Source organism: Cajanus cajan, chromosome 11 (assembly GCF_000230855.2).
Source record: "Cajanus cajan strain Asha chromosome 11, NIPB_CcT2T_4, whole genome shotgun sequence".
Classification (NCBI taxonomy): Eukaryota; Viridiplantae; Streptophyta; class Magnoliopsida; order Fabales; family Fabaceae; genus Cajanus; species Cajanus cajan.
Window position 1 is genome coordinate 39,529,163 of NC_138527.1, and position 25,686 is coordinate 39,554,848.

The 25,686-nt window shown below is 32.3% G+C and overlaps 2 protein-coding genes across 2 annotated transcripts; one reads left to right on the forward strand and one right to left on the reverse strand.

The window, feature by feature from the left end:
- Positions 1-1,528: 1,528 nt before the first annotated feature.
- On the reverse strand, positions 1,529-6,615 carry LOC109801379 (uncharacterized). The gene is made up of 6 exons (XM_020362434.3): positions 6,362-6,615; positions 5,335-5,570; positions 5,001-5,259; positions 2,998-3,177; positions 2,771-2,926; positions 1,529-1,985 (listed from the first exon to the last, which is right to left on the reverse strand). Exons 1-6 carry the CDS (start codon positions 6,389-6,391, stop codon positions 1,818-1,820), a joined length of 1,029 nt encoding a protein of 342 aa, XP_020218023.1. The 5' UTR covers positions 6,392-6,615; the 3' UTR covers positions 1,529-1,817.
- Positions 6,616-11,547: 4,932 nt separating this feature from the next.
- Positions 11,548-22,292, forward strand: LOC109799780 (patatin-like protein 1). Its single transcript, XM_020360401.3, has 7 exons — positions 11,548-12,113; positions 12,220-12,407; positions 12,530-12,716; positions 12,845-13,009; positions 13,238-13,537; positions 21,777-21,952; positions 22,046-22,292. The coding sequence occupies exons 1-7, from the start codon at positions 11,979-11,981 to the stop codon at positions 22,107-22,109; spliced, it is 1,215 nt and encodes a 404-aa protein (XP_020215990.2). The 5' UTR covers positions 11,548-11,978; the 3' UTR covers positions 22,110-22,292.
- The last annotated feature ends 3,394 nt before the right edge of the window (positions 22,293-25,686 follow it).

Consider the following 25,686-nt stretch of genomic DNA (forward strand, 5'->3'; position numbering starts at 1 on the left):
TTTATTTAAATTTAAAAAAGGTTAATGTTAATTATGGACGTAAATTCATAAATAACCATAAAATTACAATTATAATACTTATTGTATGTGTAACTTTTGTATTAATATATTCTTTATTTTAATTTATTAATTTTTACCCACATGAAGATTAATTTACCATTTCTTTCTTCTGAGGAAAATGGATCTCTGTTAGGATTTTCACTCAGTCAGCTTTCCAACTAGATTGCAACTGAATATTTTCCAGCGTCATGGTTAAATACTTTGTGTTGTGGTTGGTTTCAAGTAGCCTTGGCTGTTACCGCAACTTTTTTACCATTGGCACATGCAATACTTATAGCATAATTAAGTTCTTTAAACATGTTGATAAAAGTTCGATTATCTAATAATAGGCATGGAAAAAATCTTGTCAAGAGAGACAAATCTCACTCCGGTGATCAAAAGAAATTAATCTGTCACTAACAAGACTTACTTTAGTAATCTCTACATCTAAAAAGAATTAATCTTAAACTATTGGTCGAGGATATCTTTACTTTACAGAAAGGAAAAAAAAGAAGAAAAAAGAATAACAGGCTAGCTTAAAGTTATGGAGGCTACTTCAGTAATACAAGAGACGGGTTTGGCCCGTTAACCCAACCCATCCAAAAGCCTAAAAGCTTTTTGAATTGGGTCTAATCCTGCTAGCTTTATTGTACTTTACATAGGCTCGTGTTTATGTAATTGTGGTTTTAATTTAAGCAATAAAGTTGTGTGATCAATTGTGTTGCAACAAATTTACTCGTTGTCTAAAAGCGGAATAGATCCCTGTTAATGAAAGAATGACACCACGTCACCCAAAGTCAATGATCATGTAGTAAGCATTTTGTCATTTTCAGATGCTGACATATGTTCGAATATAGTTAGTGTCACTGCCTAATGAACTTTTCCTAAATGCTACTCGACTTTGACGATTAGATCTTCTTAACTTTTTATAACAAGGTATCAACGTGACATCACTAAATATATCGAACTATGACGATATTCTTAACACCAAAATTAACTTTTATAGGCCAAACAAATAGTTTTAAGAAATATTATTATTCGACAAAAATGTTTCTCACACCATTGGTATTTGCTTACTCACCCCGTGGAGGAGCATCAAGATGGGTCGATATTGGGCTGTTTTATGAGGCCCATGATTGAAAAATATCAAATCAATTGAGTTACAATGTACTTGATGGCGGTGACCATGAAAGAGATTAATAATCAATTATGTCATTTTATATTCCTCAAATATATCTATTTATTTATAATAGTGTTCTTAATATTCTCTTTCTAATATTTTATTTATTATTGACTAATTTATTAAAAACCACAAGTTTTATGAATCTCCTGTCTCGTTAATAAGTTTCTTTTCTGATTTAGTATTAAGATATCCAAAGTTTGTGATTCTTAAATTTTTAAGTTAGTGTTTCACTAACATTTTTCTATATTTTTCCTATCTAGAAAGGGTTAACAATGAACAAAGAAAAAAACATAAGCGAACACGGGCTTGAACAAAACAATGCTCATCTACACTTAAATCAATTAGCTGGCAAAGGCATATACATGTTCACTAACGAAAGGGGAAACAAAAAAGACTACAGAGGAACAAGAGGCATTCGTTTCATAAACGGTGTTAGATGATGAGAGGGTGTGACAAAACAAGGCATCGGAACACTGAGGTAATGTTCCAATACCAATACCAAAACCAAAACTTTGGAACCCTGAGGCTTTACTTGGGCAAAAGATCAGCGACGTTAGTATGCTATTTACACCTTTCTCCAGCAGTTAGAATACGACTAATAGTCAGTTTCAAGAAAACTCTCATAAACGGTTCCTCTAAGCGTCTTCTTAACGTCATCCCAGTTCTGAATGTGGTCAGACAATGGTCCTCTATGGATCTTAACGTGACGGCTTCTTAACTCCATCTGTGGCAATCCTAAAAATTCTTGCACATCTTTTAGCTTCTGCATCAATGAAGCCCATAATGTAATCAAAATCCAAAACTAGGAATACAAGTGAATAAATATGTGTATGTGTACAACAAACTATGAAGTTGTTAAAATCTCAACGGCTGATATTTTAATCAACACTTGTAACTAGATTTTCGTGTTACCCTTCACTTTAGCAGAGCTAAATCCATTAATAAAATTGAAGTTTCTTCCTTTGTTATCATATTTTGGGACAACTATTTACCGAAACTCAAGTTCAGTACTGGCGAATCATAAAGAAGCCAGGCTTAAATGCACTTTTTGTTACCCATTTTTCACATTTTTGTGAATTCTGCCACGCAAATTTTAAAATTGCAAATTTTATCACTCTATTCAAATTTTAGCACATTTTCCCACATCATTAATTGATTGTCTAGTTGACCACCAACGTGGAATGTTGTTGACAAGGCACATTGACTACTAATGTGGCATGTTGACCACTAACATGGATCATTAATGTGACATATAAATGATACATGACAAAATGTTACATGTAAGTCATCAGCAAACAACATGCTACATCAGTAATCAACTAATGGAGTTACAAAATGTAGGAAATTTTGGAAGTAAAGTTGCAAAATGTGCTATTTAGAAAGTTAGATGGCAAATTTTACGAAAATATAAAAGATGGGGGATAAAAAAGTGCAATTAAGCCGAGAAGTTATAACCGGCAGATTGTGATCGTATTACATTCAAAATGATTTTTCATTTTATGAAAATTTTGGTAGAAGATTTAGATAAAAATATGATGAGGTCCTTACAGTGTGATTTCTCATAAGATCCTCATAGTACAAGATCATATGCCGAGTGCTGTTGAAGTATTCTAAAGCCTTAGAAGCTCTCGTCTCCATATCCTTCAAGTCATCCAGCAATGATGTAGAATTTATGATAGGCTTGTACTTTGAAAGAATGTCAGCCTAAAAGAAACCAAATATGAGCTTCATTTCATGACTATAAGAAAAATCAAGGGAAACATGGATGGAGATACCTCTTTGGTAGTGTGTACATGAGCCTTGTGTGTTTCGTTCAATAGCTTAGCATGACGGTCATATGAATTGGCTAGCATTGATACCATCCTGCGTAGTAAGTTTCTTCGAAAGAGAAATATGACCGAAACACGTCTATGATTGAAATATTCTGCTATTTCCTTATGGTGCTCCATCAGTCCCTGCATAATACAGATGTCTTCGTTCATTTATTACTTCAAGTCAGGCCAAACATCAACATAAGCTAGATGGAAGGAAACAGAGTGTGAGAGGGAGGGGAGAAAGAGCAGGACAGCAGGCACATGTGAGGTATACAGCATATGTCAAATTCCATCAATTTAATATCCACAAGAAAATAACAGTCCATAAATGATAAATATATCACTAAAGGCATTGCTTTACCGTTTATGTTCCCTGGATCCTGAAGTAACAGTAGCAATATATTTTAAACACAAGACGAATCAAGGTGAAAGAAAAAAGTAAATAAAAGTGAAATTGTAGATTGGCATCTTTGAATTTTAGCACTTGTCATACACTTTTAGTAAATACACAACTGAAAAGAAACTATAATTCTCCACACTAAATATTCTTAACACTATTTCTTGAGTCTTGACATTACAAAAATTCTCAAGAACACTAAAAAGGAGGATACATTTAAATACCCATCTAATACCTGTAGCTTCATAAACTTTACCTTTAAGTCTCTATAGTTTAATAGTCTAAAACATTTCAATTTAGTCCCTACACATACAATTTTTGTTTTGTTTTGATCCCTATTGTCTATTTGCTATAGAAATTAAAAGGTAAAATTTTTGAAATCATAGAAACTAAAAGATAAAGTTGATAAAACTATAGGGATTAAATGAGTATTTAAACCATAGGATAAATAGGTAATACTTAGGGAACACAGAAGATGGCACAATTTCACACAAAGCATCCTACAGTAATAACTAACAGAGATACTTGAATGGCATTTTCTTATCTTTTTAAAATATATGTGGACAAATCACCTGTATGATACTCCTAGAACAATGTAAAAAGCAAGTTTGCAACGAGCACATGCGAGTAAAATCATTTTATTATTGTAGAGAGAACCAGATATGGTTGCTATCCCTATTTAATAGAATAATAGGTCCAATCTCTATCCAAACCTATCGTGATAGTTTCCCATCATAGGGCTTTCAATATATAGATTGAGCAGTTCCCATTCTTTTTGCAAGTAATTTTATTAATATTTCATAATATTGATCAGGTCTATATACACCCAGGTTTGACTAAATTTATGTAAAAAATACTCAACAGGATTATGTGTGAGTCCATCTCATCTCCTTTTGGTAAAACTTGTCACTTCTATCAAGCACAATAGCTGTGAGTTTCACAGCTCAGATAGTCAGATTATATTCATGAGCAACTAGGTATCCGACTTCTATTCAAAGCTCACAACTGGCAGTCAGCAAATGAGAGAAAATGGCCAATTCCAGATACCGAGTAGGAAATCATGATGAAGCTAAATACCAGAGGTTATCTTTAACTTAAATCCTCCATAACAGAAATATATAGAAGGGTGACTGGGTGTAAAATTAAAATGCAATATAAGACTGTAACATACAAAACGCAACTATGCCTACTCATAGAAATAGCATAAGCTGTGTTTTTCTTCTTGAAACATCTATAACAAAAAACATAGGCTCAAGAGAACATCAGCAGACTCTAGGAGTTCAGTTTGCAACCAATGAGTCAACAAACAAAAACATATTTTATGATTGGCATGTGATATTCTAGTATTGATTTTAGGAGAATGGGGAATTACTTTCAAACAGTTTTGTGAAAAATCTAGACAATCCTTCAGGCCAGTACATGTTTAACTACAGAAATTAACACAACACTACAGCATAAACCTTACACAATCCCTGGCCTGAGGTTGGACCACCATTAATATCAATAAAAGTGTGAGTCTGTTGACAAGAGTACACAACTTGGAGAACTAAACAAAAAGTATGTGCACCTGATTAAGCATCCACTTCAAGCCAGTTGCAGCAGAGCACTCATTCTTGGAAGCACTACTGAACCAGTCCAAATTGTAAACTTTATCTAAAGTCTGCAGAATTGAAGAAGCGTTTTGCCTTCTCACTTTAACAGAAAATATCTCCCCGTTGGAACTTACATTGATGTGGCTATTCAAAAGGGTCTCAAACCACCCACTACCCGATCTCTGATTGGACAATATAGCAAAGAACAGTACAGGATTACGAGCACACTCCTTCCTGGCAAAGAACAAGGCAATCAATGAGAACCCAATTAAAGACAATTGATAAAGATTCCCTGAAACTTCCCATTACCTGCTAAAGGATACAGGTTTGGGATAATGTAGCAGGTGAGGAGCATTCATTAGCTTCAATCTACTAAGAGAAGGGTTGTCAATGATTTTCAAGTCTATAAATTTAGTCCTAGCGTGGGTTCTTATCTGCTTCAGACATACAGAGAAGATAAAAATGCCACAGATCATCGAAAACATAACAACTACCGTCCTTAGTAACATTGGTGATCTCTTTGGAGTTTTCATGACAAGAATTTCCTGCAATCACACACGAGGAGAAAGTCACTAGAATGCAAACAATATCACAACTTTCATCACTACGAAGAGAGTTAAATAGGTAAATTTATGGAACCTCCTCCTTCCCTGAAACTCCAGAAGATCATAAAGGAAAAAAGGAAACAGAGTCAATTACCAAATTGTTGCCAAATCTAATACCAATTATATAGATTTTTTTTTCAAACTAAAATATCTTACTCTTAGCTTTATTAGAATATTAGTAATTTAAATAAGTTAATTAAAAACACAACTAAAATAAAAAATAAAAAAATTCAGAGGCATAAAGCACTAGTCTCAGTAAGACATGCATGTACCAAAAAAATTCCAATAAGCCCCAATGAAACTGATATACACATTTGGTAATAGTTAATAAGCATTTACTATAAAGAATAATGAACAATTGACCATGCAAATTCAGTAATCCAGATCGTGCAAAGGAGTTTAAATGTTTCGTCTTTAAACCCATACACATAAAAAATTAAAAAAAAAATTAAAAAAAAATTAAAAATACGAATTGAAACCCTTCTTCTTTGCACCCGCGTGACTATTTCATCTTCTCCTCGTTCACTCCGAGTTAAAGCTCCCGAATTTGAGGATAAAAAGTAGCGACAAACACTAAAAATTAAACTTTGAAACCAAAAGGGAAAAGAGAGGGAGGGGGAAAAACCCAAAGTTGAAACAGTGCATAGAGAAGCAAGTTAGAAGAAAAATCGCGAAACACGGGAAGCTAGAGAAGAAGCACATTGTGTTGCTACATAGCAAAAAGGAAGTACCTTGTAGAGGAAACACACGTGTTCTACCATTGCTATGCTATTCTAGAGAAAGGGTTCAGCTTTGGAGCTTGATTGCCTCAGAAAGGATACCCAGATAGCATTCAAAGCCCTAAAGCCAACCCGATCCAGACGAACAACAACAACAACAACAATCCCACTTCCCTGTGCTTCTTGTCTTGTGTTTTTTTTAATATTTTTTTTTAAATCTTTTCTCTCCCAAAATACACTTTTATTAACAATCTTGTTGCTTCTTTTACTGTTGTTATTATGGCGATGATTACTAGTAGTTAAAATAAAGGCAATCTGGCGTGTGTAGCGGTGGTTTGTTTGGTAAGTGAAGGCCCACATTGCGAGGAGAGAGAAAAAGAAAAGAAGAAACTCACTCGCTTAGTTGGACCTCACCTTTTGACTTTAGCTATCATTTCATTTATGCACAAAATTTAGATTATGCTATTTATTTATCATCCTTATTAACTATTAATATTAATTTAGTATTTGATTCTAATCTTCACACCGATTTTCATTAAAATACATTATTTATAACCAACGTGACTTGCTTCAACTAATATTCAATTTAAATATCACAAATAAAATTTTGAATTTTAATATTATAAAAAAAAAACGTGATCCAGAAAAAAAATTATTATGGAAAATCAAACAGATTCTTTATCAAATATTAATTATTAACAAAATTGGGATGATATTTCATATTTCATATTAACAGTTTCCAACAAGTGAGTTCTAATGGGAAGATTATGGCCTTTTTATGCCAAGTAGTTTGCAAGGGTTTACTCATAATTAAAAATATTATAAAATAAAAAAAACTTATAAATGTAGTCATGTGCTAGTTTCATATGAATGATACTATTTCATGTGGGAGATTTAAAAAGTTTTGTGTGAAATAAAGTTATTCATAAAATGCTGACACATTGTAATAAATGTAACTTTTTTTCTTTTTTTTTTTATGTACCGGACAGAACACTAAATATAAATTTATTAATGTGTAAAGGGAGTGATCATAAATCCAGTTAGATGAAATTGAATTAAAAAAAGTAATTAAATTTAATTGAATCGAGTTTATTTATTAAAAAGTGATTAACTTAACTCGAATTTTGATCAAATTTGAATTGAATTAGAAAGGTTAATTGGTATACATGTGTTTATTTTATAAAAAAAATTAGAAAACACGTTTAAAGAGCAAACATAATACTAATATTTTTTAACTGACTAATATTTTAATATATGCATTATAAAAAATTAAATATTTATTATATATAACTATAATTTATGAAAATTATATATATATATACTTTATATATATAAATTGTGACAGCATTTTTTATTGATAATTGTGATAAAATGTCAAAATTTAATTATAAATATAAATAATAAATACAAATTAAAATGGATAATAATTTTAAAAATTCCCGAAAATCTCTCTTTAAAAAAACAAAAAAAAGACCTGAAAACATTTTTATTAAATGAAAATTCTAATAATGTTTTACTGCAAAATTCTTATTTTCATTTATATTAAAAATTGTTTTATTATGTTACAAATTATTATGGTATTTTAAATTATAAATTTAATAACGAATTAAAGGATCAAGTTCATTGAATACACAAAATTACAGTCTTGTTAACTTATTTTAAGGTAGGTTTAGGTTTTATTCAAAAGTAATATTCATAAAAAAAAAAAAACTTGTATGCACAGTGCTTTTCATTATTTTTTTATCACACTATATTATTTAATATATTTATTTTTTATTTTTATTTATATTTCTAGAAATGTTAAAGTATGTTTAAATTTGATAAATCAATTCAACTCATTACATGTTTAAATCTAGTCGAGTTAGAAAAAAATGTATATTAATTTTTACTAAATTTTAACTCAATTTACTTAATTCAAAGACTAAACTGGTCCAAGTTAAAATGAGTTGAATTGACTTGTTTAGTCTATTACAATAATATATATATATATATATATATATAAATTTATTTCTTTAAAAAAATTATTTACTAATAATTTATTTTAATAATATTAAAATTTAATTTATAATTTATAAATAATTATAATAAAAGATCAAACTGAATATGAAATTAATCTTTTTTTACTAAATCTCACTGTGAAAGAAAAATTCTTAAAAATATTTTCACACAAGATAACTACTCATATTTTATATGTAGGGATAAATTTAAAAAAAGTGACTACATAAATAAAGATTAAGTTTTATATATAATATAATTAAAATTATATTTTAAATTTAAATTTTTAAACAATTAAATTAGAGCTAATTTAAAAAAAAATTACACATAATTTTATTGAAACAATTTTTTTTAATATAATTTATATCACATCATATTGATCAATAATAAATACAAAATATATAATATAATAATATTATTTTATTTTTATTATTATGATAACATGTATCAAACATTAAATAAGATTTTGTAACATTATACGAATCATATTTATAGATAATTTTGTTTTGAATAAAATAAAATTCTACTCTTCTCTTTCCATATCTTATTTTTATGCCATATTTTATGTTATTCTAATACCAACCAGACTCTTGAAATATTATGTAATTAAATAATAATGTAATGATCTGTTTAGATTTAAATTAGAAATATTTTAAAGATTTTTTATGCTAAAAATAAAAAACACTTCTCAGTTGAAAATTAAAGTACTTAAAAACATTTTTATATATTATAATTTTAATTATTTTATTATTATTATTAAGACAGTTATGTATTAATATGCCGTTACAGTATAATATAACCAGAGACCTGGTCTAGCATTCTAGTTAGCGACCTGGGAAACTTATCGTTTTCTCGCCGGATAATCTTTTAAAATCCCACGTCATCATTTTTTTTCATCATTAATCTTAGTTGATGCTTGAGTTTTATAATAATAATAATTATTATTATATATAAATTAATTTTAACTTATTAGCTAAGCTTGGTTTATTTATTTTTTATATTTTTAACTATAAACATTTATGAATAAATTTATTAAACAGAACTTTAGTTTATTTTGTTCGCATTTTGCACAAGCACATATTTAAAGAATAACATCTGGCCCAATGGATGAAAATAATAAATCCGGCCCAATGAAAAAATTTAAAAAGTTGAAGAATTTTTTTGTTTTTTTAAAAAGTAAACGCTAACTCCAAAGTTCTTTAATTGCCATGGTTATCTCATTGTTTGCGTGAAATATTATAGTATATAGCCTCAAAAGTTTGTCCACCACACGGTTCTGGATTTTAGCTCTTAAACATAAACAGCCATGCCAAACAAAACCTATCTTCTCCAGAAATTCCGGGATTGCACAGAGCGTACACACGTACATCCATTAATATATATACAGAGAGGATGGTTCAAATAATATTATTGTAATTTTTACTAAATATTATCTTGCTCAATAATTTTATATTAAATATAAATTTTAAAAATTTAGCACTAAAAATTTATATCTCTTAGATTATATATATCAAATTTTATATTAATCTAAGATGATTAAAATTGACGTAATATATACATTTTAAAATATACTAAAATATGAACACTTTGATTACTTTCAAGTTATTCTTCAATTTTAACAAAATTTGATATATATGATCTAAGAGATATGAACTTTCAATCTAATGATTAGATTTTCAAAATTCACATTTAATATAAAGTTATTAAGCAGCGTAACACTTAGTAAAAATTACACCGATGTCATTTGAACCCTCCTCTCATATATATATATATATATTAAAGTAAAACAATTTAGATTAAGACAAAATACATATAAATTAATAGACACATCCAAAAATAATTTTCCTTCTACATGTATTCAATCAAAGTGTAAAGACTATTTATTTATATTTACATAAAATTATAAAATTTAATAATTTTAATATAGATAATAAATTTGTAAAATTTGGTAACTGAAATTTCACTTGCCAAATTTTTTAATTTATTACTAGTTATCAATATCGATATTATTAATGTCTTATAATTTTATGTAAATATAAATAAATAGTCTCTATACTTTGCTAAAATACACATAAAAAGGAGATTATTGTTGAGTATAAAATGTCACTAATTTATATGTATACGACTCCATGCAAAGTCATGAGAGAAATTAAATTAAATCACAAATCTTAAGAGTAAGAGATTTAACCAATTGTATGATATATTTTTGTAGAGTGTATATCTACTAATATAAATATGAAACATTTTTTTTAAAATAAACTCTTTATTTTTAATATAAAAAAATTATTAAAATTTACAATTTTTTAAGTATTGCTATTTATTTAATCTCTTTATCAGTTTGAAATTTTTAATAAATTTTAATTGATAATAAAATATTCCATAGGTGGAGTATGATCATAAAACTCTTCTAACATATCGTAAGGCTGTATGCACTTTCGTAGGTGATAGACGATGAAGATGCAAGGCTTACTCTTCTGATACTTTTTTATTTTTCTTTTTCAAAACAAGACTTATATATCATATCATTATAATTCAAAGTTTCAATACAGGTTGGAAATTGGAATAAACTAAACAAAATATAAAGAATAATATAGAATCTTGATGTCCTCAAGAGTGTAAATTAACAATATATTTAGCTTATCTCGTAATAAAATCAACTATAATGTTTTAGAGTTGATTAAGTATATCTCTTGATAATTTAATAAAATGATACCAAAGTCAGTATTGTTTAGTTTGAAATTGGAAATGACATCCACAACTATCCAACTCAATAATGCAATTTTGCACCTCGTGTACAAAAAATAAAAATAAAAAATTAAAGTAACGTCTAAAGATTTAAACAAAATTGAAATTATGAAAAGCACTATTATAACTAATTAACAGATGTCATTCAGGCACCTCTAGATCCGGATATTATAACTTTCGGGCATCATAGCATTAGCCTAAGCAAATGAAAACTCTAGTTTATGAAAGAGACACGTCTTATTTATAATTTCAGTAATCGTTCCCAAAGATTCAATTAGACGTAGTTGACTGACCCAGAGATATTGTAAATTAAGGAGCATTAAACTCATTTTGACAACCAATTAAGCAACAACTAGCTGTGAATCCCATAGTGGATAGCGTGTGATATATATAATATTATACGGTCTAGCTAGAGATATGAGATAATTAATTAATGGTTTTTCAGCTGGATAAACTTTTAAACTCACGTCGATGACTTCGTTCGTCGATAATCTAGTTGTTGATTGTTAAGTCTTGTTCTTCTATTATCATCATTTACCACCTTTTGTTCTTTTCTTATTCTTGTTTCACGTAAACATATAACTTGTATTTCGAGAATAACCTCGTGCTACAAGCTACCTCATCTCATGTGGTTTGCAAAGTTGAGCCTAGTTATTTTTTTATTATCATCATCATATTTACCACGTTAATTAGTCTTTTCTTATTCTTGTTTCACGTAAACATTATAGTAACTCGTAACCTCGTGCTCAATGACTAAAGTAAAACCTAATAATTGCGAATTTCTTTAATTGCGACGACCAATCTCAGTATATATACATTCTTATACAAGGTTCCTCAGAATTTCTCCATCCATACCAACACGCTTGTTGATAATAGTTTGCAAACAGCGATGGAAAACCAATCTTCTCCCGAAATTTTGGCTTCAAAAGATGGGAATCTCGTCACGGTTCTTAGCATTGATGGTGGTGGTATCAGAGGAATCATTCCCGGTGTTATTCTTGCCTACCTTGAGTCTCAACTTCAGGTTAATTAATATATACATATAGAAGAAAAAATTGCACTAATTAAGCACACGTGCACGTGTTTAATTCTGAATTAGATCCTAATATTGCTTTTGAAGGTGTATGTAGGAGTTAGATGGTGAGGATGCAAGGCTTGCAGATTACTTTGATGTAATTGCTGGAACAAGCACAGGGGGTCTCATTGCATCCATGTTAGCAGCACCAAATCCTAAGGCCAATGATCGTCCTATATTTTCTGCCAAAGAAATAGTTCCATTTTACCTCCAAAACTCCCCGAAAATTTTTCCCCAAACAAGGTCTACTATTACTAATTACTGTATATTACTATGCTTCATATATACACATTAATTCCTTGTGTAAATATATAGAACTAACCAATTACTACATGGTATGTGTCTATATTTGGTTACTCTTGTAGGGGAATTTTTGCTCCGCTCGTAAACACAGTTAAGGCTTTGACAGGACCTAAGTATGACGGAAAATATCTCCAAGAGGTGATAAAAAAGGGGTTAGGGGACACAAAGTTGCACCAAACCTTGACCAACGTTGTTATTCCAACTTTTGATGTCAAGAAACTTCAACCTACCATCTTTTCCTCGTACCAGGTTGTTAATTCTTTTAATTACATATAGTTGACTCTTTTTTTTTTTCAACAAGAGGAGGGTGGTTCATTAAGAATTTCTCCATTGTTTTGATTGGTCAATGAAATTGTGAAGTCAGTGATCTTGTACAGATAACAACGGAGCCATCTTTAGATGTATCACTGTCAGATATTTGCATAGCCACTTCGGCTGCTCCAACTTTTTTGCCGGCACATTATTTTACAAAACAAGATGAACAAGGCAAAATCATAAAGGAATTCAACCTCATTGATGGTGGCGTGGCTGCTAATAACCCGGTGAGATTACTGAAATGAGAGAAAAGGTTTAGATAGTCAACCACTAATTTTTAGGACAAAACTTAGACATCTCTATTAAATGTGTGGTGTGTTATATATTGAAGTAAAACTTTACTTCTGATAGAAGAATATTAACATCAACACTTATAATATTGCAGGTAAGTTATATGCTAATTTTGTTTGATGTTAAACTTAAAAGACTTAATTTGGTTGTTGTTGTATGTGCAGACTTTGGTTGCAATGAGAGAAGTGACTAAGCATCTGATGAGGAACCCAGATGGGAGAGGTATTGAGCCTTTGGACTATAAATGTTTCGTTGTACTCTCAATAGGGACAGGATCAAACAAGAATGAGCACAAGTACAGCGCTGAGATGGTGTCAAAATGGGGATCTTTAACATGGTTATTCAACTCTGGATCAACTCCCATTGTAGACTGTTTCAGCGAAGCAAGCACTGATATGGTTGACTACCACAATTGTATGGTTTTTAATGCGCTTCAATCTGAAGACAACTACCTCCGGATTCAAGTAAGTTACCTTATACTACTGGCTAGTATGGATGAAATTAGGAGAATTATAGAAAGGCCAAACTTTGAACTTTAAAATTAACTTATATATAGTTTGATATATTGACTAGGTTATATAAATACATTAATATATATATATATATAAAAATACATTAATACTATATATATCCTAGAATTTCAGTTAATATCAGAATAGTAATAGTTTAAAAACATATAATTATTAATAAATAAAAATTAAAGGTCCATTTAGGCATATAAGTCTATATTTAGGCATGTTAGTATACTAGCCATTTTACACGTCTTATATAACATGATACACACAAGTATACTTTAAATTAGGTGAAAACTAAAAAATTAGCTTATAACAGATGAATAGTTAATGTTCAAAAGTTTGTGATTATAAATTAGGTTACACTCAAAATTATCAAAATATAGCCTAGTATCGTCTGTTTTCACCCCTAGCTACTAGATAGGTGAAGTTTTGTGATTACTGATTTTCCTTAAACTTCATGGAAGTACATAATTAAATAAACTCAAAAAAATTAAACCATGAACATAATTAGTTAATAGATTGTTAGCGTAGTTAACGGATTGTTTGAATATATTAAATATAAAAAAAAATAAAAAAAGATTACAAATTTTTACAATTTAAATAAAGATATTTTAAATAACACCTAAAAGAATTATGTATTGATTTTAATGAATAAAGTGTTAGTAAATGGTCCATTAAATTTTAAAATAAGATAGATGAATTGTTTTTTTTTGAAACAGCAAAATAAATTGAGGTGGCACTAGGGGTGTCACAACCCAAGATTACAGGAAAGTTACAGGTTATTAGTAATATGGTTCATTTGAACTAAATTACTCCATAACCGGATATATCAATCATACAATTACACCACTAAAAACTACACCCTGGTTCTTATCAGTGGCTAAAAACTATTTGACTAACAGCTACCCACATTTGTTGCACCTTACATACCTGTTATTCCCCCCTTCTGATTTCTGTGAGCATAAGCAATATTGACCCTCTTTTACCTTTGTAACCTCCACTAGATCAGACATGTAGAGACAGCAAACATTGACCTGGGTTACAGAGCCACTGAGCAAAAGGAGTTGTGAACTGCTTGTTAAGTAACCTCATCCACTGCCAAGAAGTACACGTGATCTCTCTTAATGTGTTTTCTAAGTTAAAAGTCACACCTTCAAATCTACCCTTGTTCCTGGTCATCCACACCGTTCGAGTTGTTGCTAGCCATAGAGTTCTCCAAGCTTGTATTTGAATGCTTGATGCTAAGGGTGCTGGGATAAAATTGAAGTGATGTTCCACCTCTTGAGGGAGCGGAGATGGACAATTTATCCAATTCAACAATCTTTTCCAGATGTTATCAACTTCTTGGCAATTGCAAAATAAATGCGAAACAGTTTCCTCAACCTTGTTACACAGCACACAAATGGATTGTTGTTCATCAAGGATTAAATTCCTTCTTTTTAGGATATCTACAGAAGGAATACCTCTATTGACTAACCTCCACAAGAAGATAAGTGCCTTCGGTGGAGCTTTTATAGACCAAATTTGTTTAAATAGTGACCCTTCCTCCTCGGGCCTTGTCTCTGATTCGATCACGTTGTATGCCTCTTTCACCGAAAACATTCCATCTACTTTGGACCTCCAAAACCACCAATCTGTTTGGTTAACTGTAGGTTTCCAACCTCGTAAGACCTGACCAAGTTCCTGTTCCATCTCTGTATGATTTACACCTGTTTGCTCACACCACCAGAACTTCCATTTCCATACACCCTCTACCCACTCCCCCATTTCGCTAATGACATGGTGTTTCTGCTCGGAACTTGCAAAAAGTGATGGGAATTTTGCTGCTAAGGTTACTTGTTCTACCCAATTATCCAGCCAGAATCTTACTGCACTTCCTCTATTGACTTTCCACTCCACCTGTCTGTCGAACCACCCCTCTGATCCCAGCCCACCGCATACCATTATCAAGTCCTTCCACCAAATTGAATCATTTTGTAGTGCCTTCTGTGCACATAAATTTTGGAATCCCCCGTATTTGGAGCAAAGCAATTTCACCCATAAAGCTTCCGGATTATGAAATAAACACCACCTCCATTTAGCAAGAAGTGCCTTGTTAAACAGATTAATGTCTTTTATATTCAGGCCCCCTTTTTCTTTAGCCACTGTTATTTTCTGCCACTTGATCCATGCCATCTTCTTGGACCCCTGATTAGACCCCCATAAGAATTGTCTTTGCAGTCTTGATATCTCAGAGCACACACCTTTTGGTATCTTATAAAAAGATAGATAGTATAAAGGTAAGGAAGTGAGTACTGAATTAATCAATTGCACTCTGCCAGCCATGGATAACACTTTCCCTTTCCAATTAGAAAGTCTCTTTTTTATTTTTTCCACCACAGGGATCCACATTACCTTCCTTCTTGGGTTTGCACCAATTGGCAATCCGAGATAGTTAAAAGGTAATTTCAGTAGTTTACAATTCAGCAATTGTGCGAATCTTTCCAACACTTGGTCTTCCAACCCAATAGCCCCGAACTTACTTTTTATAAAATTAACCTTTAGACCAGAAATTAGCTCAAAACATCTCATAATTGCCTTAATAACCACCACATTCTGAATGGAGCCTTCCCCAAAAATCATTGTATCATCAGCATATTGCACAATACTGATGTTAACTTTATTATTCCCCACAACCATAGGTTTGAAAATATTCTTCTTCACAGCTTCCCTCACCATGGCTGTCAAACCTTCTGCTGCCACTAAAAATAAGAATGGTGCTAAGGGATCTCCTTGTCGTATACCTCTTTTCAATGAAAATTCCTTAGACGGGCTTCCGTTGACAAGTACGGATGTTGTTGCCGTCCTAAGGCATTCACAAATCCACCTCCCCCATTTACTGCAAAAACCCATCCTTTTCAGAAGATATAGTAGATATGACCAGTTCACAGAATCGTACGCCTTCTCGAAATCAACCTTAAAGAAAATCCCCTCCTTTTTTTTCACCTTAGCTTCGTGAATTGTTTCATTCACTATAAGAACACTTTGCATTATATTCCTTCCTTCAAGGAATGCACTCTGTCTCTCATCAATTACTGATGGCAGGACCTTTTTCATCCTATTGGCCAAAATTTTAGAAAGGATTTTATACATACACCCTACTAATGAGATGGGTCTGAAATCATCCCAACTCTGCGGATCTTCTTTCTTAGGAATAAGGGATATGAATGCAGAGTTAGATCCTTTTGGAAGTCTGCCATACTGGTGAAACTCGTTGAGAAATCTACAAATATCTCCTTTCAAAACCTCCCAAAACTCTTTTATAAATTTAAAGTTGAATCCGTCAGGCCCTGGACATTTGGTACTACCACAATCCCATACTGCTTCTTTTATCTCCACCTCCCCAAACACTGCCACAAGCATCTCATTCTGACTCGAAGATATGGTTTTGAAATGGGCTCCATCCAATTTTGGTCTGACAGTTGACTGTTCCTGAAATCTGTTCTCAAAATATGACAAAGCATTATTTTTCACTACCTCAGGTTCCTCCACCCATTGATCATCTATAAATAGCCCCTTTATCTCGTTCTTCCTACTCCTCCATTTTACCATCAAGTGAAAGAATTTGGTGTTCATATCTCCTTCTTTGATCCATTGACTTCTAGATTTTTGGCACCAAATAGACTCGTTTCTAATTGCAGCATCCCAGAACAGTTGAAGTAGTTCACACTTTCTACTGATTTCCACCTCAGTTAAGCTTCTCTCCTCCTCAATTATGTCAAGCTTATTCATTTCCTCCACCACTCTCCTTTCTTCCATTTTTTGGCTTTTAAAATCCTTTGCGTTCCATTCCTTCAATGTTGTTTTTAATTGCTTTAATTTCTGTTGTAGCACATAAGCTCCCCATCCCTGGATAGACATCCTTCTCCATGCATCCTCAACAACCGTATGGAATTGATTGTCTTGAATCCAGCAATCCAAAGAACGAAAAGGTTTGGGGCCCCAATCCACCATTTTCGATTGTAGTAGTATTGGACAGTGATCAGAGACACTCCTTTTCATCACCTTTTGAGAAATGTTAGACCATTCCAGCAAGCACTCCTTCGTGACAAAAATTCTGTCCAGCCTACTTTTCACCCTACCATTTGGTTTGTACCAAGTATACTTCTTACCGATTATTGGTACTTACTCCAATTCCATCTGACTAATGAATCTATTGAATTCAGTCATCTCCCTCGTTCTATTGTTGTTGCTCAGATCAACATTTACCCTTTCCTCGGCCCTCCTTATGCAGTTAAAATCGCCCAACACACACCACATTTGCACCTGACTACAATTTTTCATCTCAACCAATTCATTCCATATCAGTTCTTTTTGAGCTTGAATGCAAGGCATATACACATTAACAAATACCACTCTCGATCCATCATCCAACCATATCCCCTCCAATCCCAAATAGGATGAACCTTCAAAGACCGAACAACATTGAAATGCTTCCTTCCTCCAGATACATAATAGGCCACCTGCAGTGTTAACAGCTGGAATCGCTCTCCACTCGCAGTCATCTTCACCCCAAAAACTTTTGCACATAGCTTCCGTAATTTCTCGTGTCTTTGTTTCCTGCAAACATAATAACTGAACTCTCTCTTTCTGAATCATCTCCCTGAGATTCCTCCTTTTCACCCTACCCCCAAGTCCCCTTATATTGAAGGTGATGATCTTCATAAGGCACAGTTATCAACCCCCTCCTCATTCACCCTTTGAAACTTCAGTTTCTCCAGCACATCTCTTTTTTCCAGATTAACCATCTGTTTAATGATTTGTTCTTCTGACCCGTTATGGGAAATACCCACTTGTTTTCCAATTTGCCATAACCTCTTAGCTTCCTCCTCATCGTTTTTTAACCAAAAAGCCCTATTACAGCTTCTAATATCACCGTCAGAAATAGATGGGCTCAGAGATAGATTAGCTAACCTTATAAATTTTCTTGTTGAGCTCTTCTTTTTGGCGCCACCTGCTTTCCTCATAGTCATCGTCTCATGCTCGTTGATCTTTTCCACCAAAGTCTCTTTGCCGCCCCCACCTTCTTTGTTAAGCTCCAGTCTTTTGCTCCCTACCGTATTCGTACCAATCCTAATCTTGTCATTAGGATCTTCCGATCTTAACATGATTATGTCTTTCCCCCTGGATTTGGTAGGGGTTTGTTGATTATTGCAAGCCACACTATCTTGTTGGATCGTAACCTCCCAATTTCCCCCCGACGCCGGACTGTCTTGATGTTCTGATTCGTTGCATCCTAGTCCACGCCCGTTAGAACTTCCTTTTTGAATTGGAGTCACTTGTTGGCCCATGGATTCTCTATCCTTCCCTGATGTCAAGATGAGTTTCGGATTGGCCCATATTTCACTAAAGTCCATTGTGGTATTAGGTGGGCCACACTTATTCTGCCCAACACTACATTTTTCCTTTTTTTTTTCCAACTTAGTTGGCCCACAATCAACTTTTGTATTTTTTTTTTGGCTGCATTCTCCTATCTCTCCACTACCCTCGATACCAGCGCTATCCATAACATGCGTATCTGAATCCTCCCCGCTTTTTCCTTCATCAACAAATGGTTGCATTGTTTCTTTTAATGTTGAATCGCACGTTTCCTTGCCACCCTCTTCTGACAAGCCTCTTCTATCGGGGTGAAATTGACTACTCCTCTGTACACTTTTTCCATCAAAAGCAACTATTTCTTGTACTGCATTTGCACCGTCAACCCCTTTTTCTTTCACATTGTCTACCTTAGGACCGCTCCTACTTGCAGTTTTTCCTTCAATGTCCCCTCTCTCATCTGTGGCAGCCCTTGTACCTTTCGCAACAGAGTATGACCGCTGGCTTTTATCTGTTGGTCCGAAATTCAAATTTTCTTTGCCTCTCGAACCGAGAGACCTTTCCGTCCACTCAGTCTCCACCACCGCTTCCAATGAATCACCGTCTGAAACTTCTTCCGACCAGTTTGAACCATCAACTGATCCCGTCCATTCACTCCTGTTTGAAGAAGCTGACGAAGCATGATTGTTCCATAGCCAACAATTGCACTTGTTGACACTAGTTGTTAACTCCTCATTTATTCTGACTGTTGTTACTATGTCATTTATCTTCACCGAGAAATTGGAATTCAGAATTTGAGGAGAGGATGTCTTTACCAACACTCTTGCATACTCCAGTCTTGCCAATGACATTGTTTCTTTGTCCACTAATACCGTCGTTCCCCATGCACCCATGATTTTTGAAAAGCATTCAGATCCCCAAAGCTGAATAGGAATTCCACTGCATCTTACCCACGCAAGTCTGTTTCCTGTAATGAGATTACACTCCCATTTTTGTATAATATGAAAGAAAGCCCCTAATTCAGTTGATAAAGGTGACTTTTTGATCTCTTCTTCGTCTACCCCCGAAATCAGAACCATGTCGTCTCCCATATATCTCACCCTCACCTCCTTATATTCATGAACGAAACGGGCTTCGTGAATCTTATCAAACATAGATAAGTCCCTGAGTCTTCCTACAAAACAACTCTTCAACCACTCCGATTGAGTTTCTGGAACTGTAATAGATGGGCCGCTCCAATCCTCATTTAGTTTGATTTTTTTGATCTGCCAGTGACCTCTACCTTCCCGTTTACCTTGAACTGCCTTCTTGCCATTCTTAACCACCTCTGCAAAGGATCTTCCTCCTGTCTTTACAACGCATGATTCTGAATAACCACCTCCTCTTTCCATATTCCTTCGTGTTGCTACATCCTTCTTCCAGCTTACACTCTCCACTTCTCTGGGATATTTTGAAATGTTTACGTACAACTTATAGTCTCCGATATATATTTGACCTAGTTCAGCTTCCAATCGATTTTCATACTTTACGTTTAAAAACCTAACAAAACCGAATCTATGTCCCCATCTATTCCTTCTTTTTGAGACAAATACTTCCCACACCCTGCCATATCTTAAGAAGACCTTCCACAAATCTTGTTCCTTGTACGCTTCTGGGAAGTTTTTGAAGAAGAACGTAGTTAATCTTCCACCTTTGAAGTTGTTAACTACCGTTGGTCCGTCACCTTTCCTTACCATGCGTGGATTCATCATGATTTTTCAATAAACCTTCCGTAGCTCACTGGATGCATGAGAGAGAGAAGGTGTGCAGCGTGATGGAGCCGTTGAAGCTGTCGTACGAGGCGCGTGTGCACGCGTCGCAGAACAAGCGATAGCCGGTGCAGATTGTGCTGCACGCGCTTTACTACGACCAGCTGCGGCTGAGGAGCGGGGCGGAGGAGCGTGAGGCGGCGCCGGAGAAGAATGAGCTTCAGGTGGACGTGTCGTTGGTGAGGGAGAACCTGGATATGGTGAAGGAGGTGGAAGTGGAAGTGGAGGAAGAGGTGGCGGAGGTGGTGGAGGAGGAGGTGGTGGTGGCGGCGGTGGTGGAGGTGGTAGTGGGGGTTCTGGCTATGGTAGTGGCTCAGGGTATGGTTCAGGATATGGGTCTGGTTGGGGTGGAGTGGGCTTGTGCATCCATTCTTTCTATTGTGCTGCACGCGCTTTACTACGACCAGCTGCGGCTGAGGAGCGGGGCGGAGGAGCGTGAGGCGGCGCCGGAGAAGAATGAGCTTCAGATGGACGTGTCGTTGGTGAGGGAGAACCTGGATATGGTGAAGGAGGTGGAAGTGGAAGTGGAGGAAGAGGTGGCGGAGGTGGTGGAGGAGGAGGTGGTGGTGGCGGCGGTGGTGGAGGTGGTAGTGGGGGTTCTGGCTATGGTAGTGGCTCAGGGTATGGTTCAGGATATCTGGCTATGGTGAAAAGCACGGTATTCAAGTGAAACCACAGGGAACCTCTTTTCCGAAAAGCTCATATTCCTTCTACGTGTTCTTGATATTCTTTTCAAATCAATGAGTTGCCGAATCTTTGCTTCATTCTATCATATACACTACATTATAGAAGTTAATTATTACATATTTATCTACTTCATAGATGAATTGTTATGTATCCATTTGATAATATGATCCATGCAATTAATCTGATTCAAATATTTCTTTTTACAAAAGTTTGATGGATTAATTAGATTTTACATAACGAATGATGAACAACTGAATTCTTTTACTACTTCTACATTTATTTAATAATTGTTGCAATTAAATTGTTAAGAAACTTATTACAAAGGTTGCTTCAATCAGGACAATACATTAATAGGGGATTTAGCAACTGTGGATGTAGCTACTAAAGAGAATTTGGATAATCTGGTAAAAGTGGGCGAGCAGTTATTGAAGAAAACAGTTACGCGAGTGAATCTTGATACAGGTCTGTATGAACCAATTCCAGGCAAAGGCACCAATGAGGAAGAACTCAAAAGGTTCATTTTTTTATTATCTATTTAATTTATTTTTTTAGTAGTAACCTAGAAATAAAACTTTAACTCCTGTAATAAATATTGATTGATGCTTAGGTTTGCAAAATTACTCTCAGAGACAAGAAAGGTGAGAAAGTCCAACTCACAAGATGGAAAGTAAATGGTCACTAGAATGCATGACATGACAACCTATGTTTTGAAGTTATTCAAAGATTTGATTACTGATTCCTGTACGATTACAATGCAAGTGTAAAATTTTCTACTTCAAATGTGCAGAAAATAAACGTTGTTGACTTTCAAACCTTAAGTAAATAATTTAATTGAAATTGTTATTTTTTTATTATTATATATCTATTAAGGTTAGCTTATTACAAATTACCCATTTTATCGCGTAGTACGTGTTCATTTGTCACAAAAGTTATAGTCTACGATGAAAGGAATTATATTGTGAATTTATAGAATAAGAAACAAATTATAACACTTAAATTATTCTTTTATACTAAATGGACTACTATTTTGAATTACGTTATGTTAGTACGCTTAAATCATAATATCATGAGTAAAATCTCCAAAGAAAACAATATTACCGTTTAGTTAGTGATGATAGAATAAACCGTGGTAGGTGGTATATAAGTTTCTAAAACAAACTAAATAATATACAATTCAAATTGAATATAATAAAAAAGTTTAATGTGAAATTAATTAATGTACATTTTTTATCGGTATATTAATTAAATTATTCAATTCCTTTAAAGTGAAAGGTATGTATTTAGAAGATAAAATATAATAATAATGATCGCAAATATTCAATGTTGCATCTGTCAACATTGAATCATAATCTCAGCTCCATCAAGAGTTATCAGAATGGTGTGTTCAAACTGTGCTGAAACATTACATTAATTTTTTGTAGCAATTAATTTATTTTTTAGCGGCCATATAAATAATTATTATATTTTTTACCAGCATTTAAATAATGGCTGGTGTATCTAGGATCGCTAATACTATTTTCGGCATTTATATAAAATATTATTAAAGACCTACTAAATTGTCAGGAAAACTTATTTTTTTTAATGACAATTCTAGTAGTCATTCTAAAGGCTATTAAAAGTTATTTTTTTCAATTGTCTCCTTTTCATCCATTTAGTGACTTTTATCTTTTGCTAGTAAAACTTTAAATAATTTATTCTATAATTTCCTTTTCTAAATTCATAACTTATATATTTTTTTATCTCTGTCGATGTGAGGATTGTAAGATAGGAGTTGTCTTCTATTTATATATTTTTTGATTTATTTTTTTTAATTATTTTGTCTCTTAAGAGATGTGGGATTTATAAAGTGAAAGTTACTCTCTAATTGTTTTATAACACTATTGTCTTCTATTTATATATTTTTTGATTTATTTTTTTTAATTATTTTGTCTCTTAAGAGATGTGGGATTTATAAAGTGAAAGTTACTCTCTAATTGTTTTATAACACTATTGAACTTGGTAATAGTGGGTGATTTGATACCAATTTAGAATAGTGAATTAGAAGTCTAACTCAACCTTATAAAATTAACTTGTAAGATGATAGTTATTACTCACTTATATACTATTTAATTATCTTATCTCTAATCGATGTGGGACTTAAATTTTTTTTAATAAATAATTGTTACTAATAATAAACTTTAGTGTAATATAAATACATTTTTAGTAGTTATTATATATTAGTCATTAATATTTTTATTATATAATTAAATAGTGACAATTAAATTATTGTTGTTAAATAATTATCGTTAATAACAAATTTTGTTATAGCGAAAGGTTTTTATTTTCCGTTACAACTGTCCAGTTGTCATTCCACATCACAGGATTGATGCTGCCAATAGTCAACATTGGTTCTGTAAAATTTACCAGCAACTGTTAGTCATAAACATGTCATATGTACATATAATGCATTACCAAATTAAGACATCTGTTTAGCAGGTTGAGTGAAAATGAAATTTTACAGTTCAATTATATATAGCACCTAAATATGAAATTGACCTGATAGTCAATTTGTGAGCCTTCATTTTTTGAAAATCATTCTCTATCAGAGTTTTCTCTCATAAATATTGTCATGATTTAGGTGTGGATCACTGAGACGTGCTTTATCTTGAAACAAACAAAGCACGGACATGTAAAGAGGAGGGAAAAATAAACACTTCATCACTTAAACATTATCACCACTGACCAAGTTACAAAAGGTTTAAGCAGGTAAGATAATACTAAGCGTATGCTTTTGGTTTAACCAGATTTATTTCGTTTAATAATTTATATTTTATAATAAATTTTAATAATTTAATTATAAAATTTAATTTTTTTAATATATAAGTTAAATTTGTAATTTTTTTATAAAATTTTAAAATTATTTAATATTTTATTTCATTAATTTAAATTGATAAATAATTATAAAAATATTTTATATATTAATTTGAATTAATGAAACAAAATATTAAATAATTTTTAAAATTTTGTAGACTTGATCTAAATATTAAGATTTTTTAAATTAACGATTAGATCGTTAAAACTTGATGTAGATCATAAATTATTTAACAAGTCTATCAAAACTTATTCATAAAGAATACACACAAGAATATAAGTTTATAGATTATAGATTATTTAGTTCATTAAAACAAAAGTCACACACGAATATAGGTTTATAGATTATAATTTATTTAGTTCATTAAACAAAAAATATTTGTTGTTCCTAACTTTGTTGGATGATAATATTCCATTGTCTATTATCATAACTTCTTATTAAATAGCTTTTCTTCCACTTCTTGTACAATAATCTCCTTACCCAGCTCTCATTGATCCTGCACTACCAGAAACAACTTTAAAATTAGGAGAATAAAAAAATTATAAAAAAGCGTAGAGTTATTTTAGTTTGATTTGGAGTATCATGTGGGAGAACATTGACCTTCGATGACCATTTGATCCCCTAAATGGCTCCTCATATTTCCTTGTTCACGAGCCTATGTTTGAAACTCGGTCGTTGATTATTAAAGAAAAATATCCAAGTCGTGACATGCATGAATAGTATGATTGTTGTCTTCTAAAATACAAGAAACACCATAAAAATTCTTGCATTAGCAAGCATAAAAAGAAAAAACCTAATAAAGACAATCTCCAATTAAACAAATAGCAAAACACTTGAATATATTTATTTAAAGAAAAAACACATTGACTGTGAGTTCTTTGATGTTAATTATCCATCTGTAATATTATTTTTTGGGCACATAAAATCATAGTGCAATTCTGAGTCAAATATTGATGCAATGCTTTTTGTTATTTCTAAGAAGGTGAAGGATGCTTCAAAAGGTGAGGCTTGACAAAACTATTAAACAGAACTCTCACTTATTTGTTAAGGGCATTTTGTTAAAAAAAAAATGAAAGATTGAAAATAACACACAAAGAAAAAGAAAAAGAAGGAGAGAATTCAAATAAATAGATGAATGAACATAAAATTAATATATGATTCAAAGTAAAAATAAAGAGATAATGACATCTTTCAATGATTATCTAAATTAATTTTATATATGTAATTTATTGAAAATTCTAATTCTATTTTTATGGATTTAGTTACTAAATAAAATATTCCTTTTATTATAACTTTAGTTAAGAATCCAAACAAATTTTATTTTTAAATTAAAAAGGTTAAAAATTAAACCAAGTGTTATTAAAAAGAAATTTGGTATCCTCAATTTTTATACGTGC

Excerpts from the sequence above, each read along its gene's own strand:
- LOC109799780 (XM_020360401.3), top strand. The coding sequence starts at position 11,979 with ATGGAAAACCAATCTTCTCCCGAAATTTTGGCTTCAAAAGATGGGAAT. Across the intron at positions 12,717-12,844 it reads CCATCTTTTCCTCGTACCAG|ATAACAACGGAGCCATCTTT; the intron begins GTTGTTAATTCT and ends GATCTTGTACAG. Across the intron at positions 13,538-21,776 it reads ACAACTACCTCCGGATTCAA|GACAATACATTAATAGGGGA; the intron begins GTAAGTTACCTT and ends TGCTTCAATCAG.
- LOC109801379 (XM_020362434.3), bottom strand. The coding sequence starts at position 6,391 with ATGGTAGAACACGTGTGTTTCCTCTACAAG. Across the intron at positions 5,571-6,361 it reads ACGTGTGTTTCCTCTACAAG|GAAATTCTTGTCATGAAAAC; the intron begins GTACTTCCTTTT and ends GTGTGATTGCAG. Across the intron at positions 1,986-2,770 it reads ATCTTATGAGAAATCACACT|AAGCTAAAAGATGTGCAAGA; the intron begins GTAAGGACCTCA and ends TCATTGATGCAG.